This window comes from Amblyomma mixtum, chromosome 9, assembly GCF_055824585.1.
Source record: "Amblyomma mixtum isolate Tamu chromosome 9, ASM5582458v1, whole genome shotgun sequence".
In the NCBI taxonomy this organism is placed as follows: Eukaryota; Metazoa; Arthropoda; class Arachnida; order Ixodida; family Ixodidae; genus Amblyomma; species Amblyomma mixtum.
In genome coordinates this window covers 41,760,319-41,769,123 of record NC_143020.1, presented here as the reverse complement: position 1 = coordinate 41,769,123, position 8,805 = coordinate 41,760,319, and the positions used below count along the sequence as shown (strand labels likewise).

The following is an 8,805-nucleotide window of genomic DNA, read 5'->3' as shown; positions in this document are numbered from 1 at the left end:
AGTTGAATGAGGGACGCCGACACAGGAGAGCGGCACGAGGGCAGCAGAAAACGGAGGAATGTCGGTATCAGTCGCGACCACAAGTTTGGCAGACTGCGTAGGTACGTCGCAAAAGGGAGCGTCACACAGCGGAGAAAAGGCGATTTCAGCTCGAGCGCAGTCAATAACGGCACGATGAGTCGAAAGGAAGTCACATCCCAGGATGATGTCGTGTGAGCAGTGAGACAGCACAATAAACTCGATGGTGTACAAAACATCTTGAATGAGGACACGGGCCGTACATGCGGCTGAGGGATGAATGCGCTGTGATGAGGCGGTGCGAAGCGAAAAGTCAGAAATTGGGGTAGTCACTTTGCGGAGTCGGCGGCAGAGAGCTTCACTTATGACAGATACTGCAGCGCCCGTGTCGACGAGGGCGAGAACCTTGGCACCTTCCACGAACACTACGATTACATTAGCGGGACGACACGGAGGCCTTGAGGAGTTCGAAACAAGCGCAGTTCTTGCCCCCGGAACTGCGGCTGTTAGTTTCCCTCAAGCGCGGAGCTAGAACGTCGCAGCATCGGTGAAGGGGAACGGCGTCGAGGGGAAGGCGATCGGCGAGTGGTGTAAATTTGGCTATCAGGGGAAACAAAGGGGGGACCAGGTGGCCTTCTCGGCGAGGATAGTTCGGCATCGTACGGGTAGGAGCGCAGGTCAGGTCGAGAAGGCGGAAGGCGCTGGCGGCAAAGCCGCGCGACATGGCCGGGCAGACCACAGGCGTAACAGATGGGTCGGTTGTCCGCAGTACGCCAGGGATTGGTAGGATGTGGGCGAACCCTTGAAAACGGAGCTTAAGACGGGGGCTCAGACGGCGGCGGAGGACGGAAAGAAGGGGCGGCCTGGTAGGAATCGGTTGCGGGCGTATGTCGTGGCCTGGCCACCGCTTGGGCGTACGTCAGGGGTGCTGTCACAGGCGCGGGCACAGGGCTGGACGGTAGCAGATCAGCGACTTGGTCTTGCACGACACGGCGAATGGTAGGAGCCAAAGACGGGGTCGAGTCAGGAACTTGGCGGGCGGGGTCTTGAAAATGGGATATGAGGGACAGCTGGCGAGCGACCTCTTCACGAACGAAGGCTTTGATTTGGTTGAGAAGAGGGAAGTCCTCAGGAGTAGTACCGCCCAGGGCCAGAGTGGAGAGGGCTTCGTCGCAGACACCGGCACGCCGTGTAGAAGCGCGCTGCTTGCGGAGCTCGTCATAGCTCTGGCAAAGCTTAATGACCTCACTGACGGTGGTGGGATTTTTCGCGAGGAGCATCTGAAATGCGTCGTCAGCGATGCCTTTGAGGATATGGTGGATCTTGTCCGCTTCTGGCATGGCGGCGTTGACACGTTTGCAGAGGTCAACGATGTCCTCAATGTAACTTGTGAAGGTCTCGTCGGTGTGTTGAGCGCGGTCCCGTAAGCGCTGTTCGGCACGGAGCTTGCGCACCGCAGGGCGGCCGAACACTTCCGCAAAGCTCTTCTTAAATACGGGCCAAGTGGGTAGGTCCGCCTCATGGTTTCGAAACCAGAGGTTCGCCACGTCCGTGAGATAAAAGATGACGTTACTCAGCTTGATAGTGTCATCCCACTTGTTATAGCTGCTCACTCGCTCATACGATGACAACCAGTCGTCAACATCTTGATCGGCAGTCCCACTGAAGAGGGCAGGGTCACGCTGCCGGATGGCGCCAGAACAAATGACGGTGGTTGAACTGGCCGCCGGTGTTGGGGCAGTCTCATCTGGCATGGTTGACACAGGCGGCAGCGTACGGCTCCGGAGTTCCAGGTTGGTAGGGGACGAACTCAGCACCTCCACCAATTGTAGGGATGCGTTTATTAGGCGTCCTCAAGAGACCGAACCGCCGTGCAGGATCTGGCAGCGTAGACGGGCGTAGCCAGCACCAAGAGAGCGGGGCAACTTCGTCGTCGTCAGGCGCAGCGTAGTGTCGGCGCATAACTTCGTCGTCGTCAGGCGCAGCGCAGTGTCGGCGCATGGCGGCAGCGGAACCTGTCACAGTTGGCACACTACAATATATATATATATATATATATATGAACACACCGGTAACTACAGTGCCTTGTCGTTCCGACTTTTAAACTTTAGGTGGTTCAGCAGACACTCACCGCCTTTGAAGACTTTTTCATGCGACAATATTAAAGCTGCTGTTGAAGAAAAACCCACGCGTTCTCTGTTAAAATTCAGTGATTTGTCGACATAATTCTGGCACCAGCAAGTTCACGTGGCATCGAGTAACGAATCACATGATGAGCGCGTATTACAAAATCCCACTGCACCGGAAGAGCTGCGGCAGTATTGACGTCGCTTAGGGAAGCAGTAAGCGTAACAAGGGGCGTCAGTACGTCAGGTAAGTGGTTGACGGAATAAATGACAAAATGTTTGTAGTCGCAAGTGCTTTTCGAACCCACGGCCGTGCGAAGAGATCAGCTTCATTGGTTCGTACATTAAACCACTACGCCATCGCCGCTTTTATTTCCTTGTTGCATGAAAGCACAACATTGACAATGTTCTAGCCTTACTTAACCAGGCCACATCCCGTGAATCTGTCATATATATTAACCCCAGCATCCTGCTATCACTCTGCCCGCCAATCGCCGCAGCCAACATTCAACTTCAGTAGTTCTTGTCGTTGCCTTAGTGGCATGGCCCATACCCACGGCGGGAATAATGGTGTATAGACAGTCTATAGACTTCTTATTGACTATATTGACTTTCTATAGATATTGCTTTTTGTCTATTCATAGTCTATAGACTGTCTATAGACAAAAGTCTACTAAAAGTGTATGGCCACAAATCCATAGATTGTCTATAGACTTGTCTATGGCATTTGTATTGCCTATAGACTTTTGTCTATAAACAGTCTATAGACTTCATAGACAGAAGTCTATAAACACTCTATAGACGGTTTAAAACTTTTTTGTAAGGGGGTAATCAAATCAAAGCAATTTATTCACCACAAAAATCTGGTTGGTCACCCTGGGCTAAAAGCTGTGCACACAGCATGACAAATGCCCAAGAGACAATTACATGGCAGTACCGAACGTGAAGAGAAAAAAAAGAAAAAAAGCAAGTTGATATTTAACACATAAAAGTTACACTAAACAACATAAGAGATTCACATTACAGTCGTTATAGTAAAGAAAAAGAGGTTCAAAGGGTTTAGTGAGGAGGGCCAAAAAATAGGAGCCAAGCTAATGGATTAACTTCGATTCCTAAGCCAATCTCGCCCTGTGCTTTCGACGTCGTACTCTTCACCAAATTCATCCGTGCGCAATAAATCCAGAACTCACTACTATCGTATTTTAATCTTAAGATGTCTTAGCGGCCCCATAATTTTCCCTGTGTTGCCTGGGTTAAAGACTCAGTTGCCCTAAACTGATACAATTGAAGATATTGCTGTTCATGACGGAAACGATAAAAAGAAATGCAGAGTCACAGACAGCGGCCCAAAGCTATAGTGGCACTCCGAAGATTGCGGAGCGGTGCGCTCGACAAAGGTTGCCTCATGCCGACGTCCCCTTGCTGCAAACGTGCAAACGTCATGTCATTGTCCCTGACAGCGCTTTTCCATAGCGCAGTGCCTCACGGTGCGGTTCCGCCCTTTTGGTTGTCTGTTAGTTTTTTTGCTCGCCACAGCACCAAGCAGAAGCAATGAGCTTCAGTTCGCGGCGCCGGTGCATTGTGATACAGTAGTCATGTCTCTGAGAGCACTTTTAAGTTTCTATATTTTCCGGTAGGAGGCGCAACCTGTCCACGCCTTTCGTAATGCAAAGGGTTGCCTTTTCCTGGAGAGAGGACTTCTTGCCGCCAGAAAATTAGTGCTGATGAGGTAAGTAAGGGTGCTGCAAAAAAATATTCCGTACACGCTATTTATAGTAGGTGCACAGTTCAACGTCGAAGGACATCTTGATCGGCTTCGGCACAGCAGCTTGCAAGTCACGAACGTAAGTTATCTTCCTCATACAACTCGAACAGGAGGCCTCCAGTGTAGCTAATAAATGTTTCTAACTTTCAGATTGGTGAAGTATACTTGTATCTGGCACTGTGGTACATTTTTTTTTTTGCGCAGCTTGCGAATTTGCCCCGCACAGCTAGGAAGACAATGCAACTTCACTTTACCAGTTTTTGTACACCACGCGACACAGGCTTGTTGTTAAACACAACCATAACAACCCCGACGCTGCTTAGCTGCCAGCGCGCTTTCCTCGTACCAATTCATCTTCGGCTGTGTAAACTCTTACCTTATGGACGCCCCCCGCCTTATCTGATAGGGGAGTAAAACCACGATGACAAGATAGAATCGCTGAAACACATAGCGTTACCGCGCTATCGCCGGAAACCAAGCTTTCGCCTTGATAGTAGAGGCTTGGAAAACTCGCGACGAGCTCTTCCGTTTGCGATGCAGTATTGGAAATCAAGTTTCAACTTGAGCATCAGCGTCTACTTCTTGTTCGCCGTGGTTTCCGGACGATTTTCAGCCGACTTTCCTGTTAGAGGAAGCTAACAACATTGCATGCTTCATATTCGTCGCCTTGATGGCCACGCTAAGGTAAAGCAGCCAGGCAAAAACGCCCCCTGCATCGGTTTCTCGGAACACGAGAGAGAGCCGTAAGTGGACGAAATCAGTACTGAACCGACTCCACTGGCATGAGTGGTAGGCAGTGGTAGGGCACTTAGACGCAGAGAATTTTATTTGTTATGAATTAATGAAATTTATTCCTTGAAATAAAAAAAGGGAAGGCTCAAAACATACCAGTAGACACACAGCTTGACGAAGCATGACTTCCCTTTAAAAAAAATATGTTTCTTTAACCGCGGAATACAGATGAACAGTTTTTCGTTTAGGCCATATATGTATTCGCAAGATGATAACGCGAGTAACGCTCAAGAATATAGACATAATAATGCAGACAGAAGGACCCCCAACAGGACTTTGTTTCCAATAGGACTGTTTGCAGTAAGCCCTACCTTAAATACGAAACCTTAATAGGAAAAATGCACAGTACAAAACCCCTCAATAAAAAAAATTACAATACTTAAAAATAATGGTCTGTAAAGAACTGCTTTTCTTCATCATAACACCCCGCCCATCCCCCTGGGTATTGCAATATATTTGGGCACTGCAACATTTCGCAAAAAGAAAACAGTCTTTCAGTCCACCCGTGCGTTCATTCACCGCTAACGAACAAATATTCTAATCATCGGTGAAAACCACCACCAAACGACACCAGGGTGTCCTTAGTGCCAGAAGGGGCACCTGTGCCCGCTCCACATGGCCTGGTTGAGGGTACACCGGAAGGCCCTGGCGAAGGGCGCGAAGTTTCTCAGCGCCCCATTCACCAGGACCTCCGCATTGCGACTGCCGCAGTGTCCCAACGCCCAGAGCACAAAGAAGAGCTCGGCGTTGCTGTAGTCGTGGTGCAACCGGATGGGCCGCCCTGCTTCCTCCCGAAGCCGCCGGCTGTAGAGCACCAGCAACGGCTCCAGCACTCCGGACTCGAGGGCTGTTTCCGTGGCCAAGGCGCGAATATCTGCGGCAGTAGGTGCGAATAACGCAGACGAAATGGTGCTTACCGTCCGCTGCTCCATCAAGCTACTGCCAATAATGATCGGACAAAAAATACCTGCACCTTGAGCACTACTCTTACACCTTGACCTTGAGCGAGAATGTTGTTACAAGTATATGGCCAGGAAAGCGACAGTATAACCTCCGCCTCAAATTTCTACCTCTATATCATGGTTACCGCTGTGTATCCTAAATTACATGGATTCTGCGTTTTATTTCTCTCTGCAAGGTACAGCTCGTGTTTCCTATCGGGCACAAAATAATTATTTTCTATTTCCCGACATATGCTTCGATAATAACGAAAATATTTTTAAAAATTGCAGAAACTGCTTCTTAAAAAGTTTTTTTTTTCTAGTTGTCAGCTCTTCTGATCTCTAGAACGTCCTTAGCAATTACGTATAATTGTTTAGATTCGTGCCAGCAGAAGCCATCGCGGTGCTAATTCCCACTACTTAGTCTTCAAGGCTCCATGTTGACAGATTATTAAGCTATATATTAGGTCTATCAAAACTGTGAGCAATAAATATGCGAAATTTTAATCCCTCACACTAAAGACAGCGAGAAATTATAGAGGATGTGCATGACAGTGCGCCCACTACTTCGCTTTAGTGTCGGAGTTACAGCGAGAAGCTGTACAAGGAACGTAAGGCAGGATAACCGTCAGTGCATCCAGTCCACCGATGAGGAAGTCGAGAAGCTACTTGCATTCATCACCAGTATACACACTGCTCTTCTTAAGTAAAAATGCTTCAAAGGCCGAAACAGGTATGAAGCTCTTTGGAACCACTGACTGCTTCCCGTTGAAACCACCGTGCGAAGCCATTTATTGACCGGCTGTATTTTCTTGTTACCTCGATAAACAAGTTGAGGCCAGACGCCAGCATGCGTGCAAGCAGCTAAAGTACAGCGTGAGAGTGATAATCGCGGGGCTCAATTGCGTTCCTTGAGCGTCATTTGCTACAACAGTCAGCGGATAAAGCCGAGCGTTCCTTAAAAATATACATGCTACCTGCCACAGTGGATTAGTGGCAATATTAGTAGGCTACAGATCTTAAAGACGTGGGATTGAATATTAGAGGCGGCGATTGATTCACAGTTCACAGTGATTAACAGTTCACGAGCGCACGTGCGATCGTGAACTGTTGTATGTGTTTCTTTCTGTGTACTGTATAAGTTGTTGCGCAATTCACTTATATACTATGCAGAACCAACTAGCCCAACAACACGCTCCTCTGAATTGATTGATTGATTGATTGATTGATTGATTGATTGATTGATTGATTGATTGATTGATTGATTGATTGATTGATTGATTGATTGATTGATTGATTGATTGATTGATTGATTGATTGATTGATTGATTGATTGATTGATTGATTGATTGATTGATTGATTGATTGATTGATTGATTGATTGATTGATTGATTGATTGATTGATTGATTGATTGATTGATTTATCGATCGATCGATCGTATCCATCCACCCAGCAATCCACCAATTGATTCATAAATCGATCGATCGATAAATCAATTGATTGAACGTATCACCACGGCACGCAACGCTGAGACGAGCGCCATTTACGTTCCCTTTCTACGTTCCACTCTTCGCGCACGTACCCTGCGGAGTGCCAGCGACGTCGAGACCGGACGCGACGCAGTTGACGAAGTCCTCCAGGCGTCGCTCGTGGCGCCTGCGCCAGGCGTACGGTCCTTGGCGCGTGGGCATGAGCTCGCGCAGCAGGGGCCGGCCCAGCAGAGGAACCAGCACTGGCTCGACGGTGGGCGAGGCGTCCAGGAAGAGCCCCAGCAGACCCGGTGGAACCAGCAGGGCCTTGCGGTCTTCCAGGTAGCGAACCTGGGGGACGCGGAAAATTGGCACGTACTCTTACCGTGTACACGAAAGACTTCATTGCCAAGGTGGGCAGGATGCATGCTGGAGATTGGCCATTTGGTGACTACCCCAACAGCACAGCCAATCGGTCTAGTATTGGAAATGTATAGGGAAATGAAGTTCCCACAAAGGACCGCTGTGAAAACACTCATTTGCAATATTTTGCCGATTTACCTGTGCTGATTGGGTATGGTATAGGTTCTGAAAAGGGAGAAGAAATAATTTACCGGTCGTGGCTACCGTCTTCCACAAACGGCAGAACCGGAAGTGGAGATTGAAGAGCCAGATTGGCGTCTTTAAAACTGAAGTAGATTTCATAGTGTGCGCCCACACTGGCATCGTCCAGAAAGCGTATGTGCTCGGCAGCGTGCGACGTGTGTCGACAGGATGACAAGGTCTTGAATTAGCGTAGACTTAGAGAACGAGACAACCTAATAAGAACAGAAGCCCATCAACGTTAGCGGTACGAAGGAAAATAGAGGAATTCAGCAAAAGCGCTGCAGAACACATATTCCTCTTTAACCAAGGACGACGCCTTTAGTGTTCAAGCAGTTGACCATAATCTGGCAACTATCATTATACGGAGGGCGCAGTCGAAGTGGGCAGTATGATTGCTCGGAAGTACACTAGCAAACTCCAGCAGGAGACGATTTGATTCAGGAACGCTGAAGCATGAGAGCCTCTAACCAAACAGACATAATAGAACGCGCCAAGACATAAAAATTAATACGCCTAAGGTAACCGACATAAGGAAATATGATATGGACACATCTAGCATTCCCTAAAGAACGAAGGACGCGGAGCAGCTTTATCCAACTGCTTAAATTCACCTTTTTCTCGCGGTTTTCCTATTCCAATTCTGTTTTCAAGAAAAGTGACCTCTTTATTACTGCAACTGGTCCTGTATTGATGCAGGCCAACTTAAATCTGACGCCAGATTCACTTGAACATCTTGTCTCTTGTTGTGCGTAAACTACAATTTCATTCCGGGCGACATCACACGTAGGCGATTATTATATATTACGGTTGAAAAAGAAGTGCATGAGGGACCATCTAAAGCCACGCCCCTGGACTGCCGTGTACCTCCCAAGAGAAGATGCTGGAGTTTGGCCGCGTTGGGTCCGAGCCGTCGTCCACCAGGGCCTCTATCGCACTCAGCTGCTGTGCGGCGAGCACCTTTGCCACGCCTCTTTCAGCTGTGTCATCGATGACGTCACTTGTCCAGTTTCCGCTCGCCGTAGCGAGCCACATCGGTACCAAGCTGCGCATCACCTGCGAAACGAGGCGCAAGACTCAATTTAGGTT

General features: G+C 48.6%; 1 protein-coding gene across 1 annotated transcript; it reads right to left on the bottom strand.

Annotated features, from left to right (window-relative positions):
- Nucleotides 1-5,282: 5,282 nt before the first annotated feature.
- On the bottom strand, nt 5,283-8,751 carry LOC149328844 (uncharacterized). The gene is made up of 3 exons (XM_089559110.1): nt 8,584-8,751; nt 7,227-7,464; nt 5,283-5,575 (listed from the first exon to the last, which is right to left on the bottom strand). The coding sequence occupies exons 1-3, from the start codon at nt 8,749-8,751 to the stop codon at nt 5,283-5,285; spliced, it is 699 nt and encodes a 232-aa protein (XP_089415236.1).
- Between the last annotated feature and the right edge of the window lie 54 nt (nt 8,752-8,805).

What these genes read in the sequence shown, in the direction of transcription:
- LOC149328844 (XM_089559110.1), bottom strand. Translation starts at nt 8,751, where the DNA reads ATGTGGCTCGCTACGGCGAGCGGAAACTGGACAAGTGACGTCATCGAT. An exon ending in CCAGCATCTTCTCTTGGGAG is followed by an intron (nt 7,465 to 8,583) that starts GTACACGGCAGT and finishes CGCGTCCCCCAG; the next exon opens with GTTCGCTACCTGGAAGACCG. An exon ending in CGTCGCTGGCACTCCGCAGG is followed by an intron (nt 5,576 to 7,226) that starts GTACGTGCGCGA and finishes CTACTGCCGCAG; the next exon opens with ATATTCGCGCCTTGGCCACG.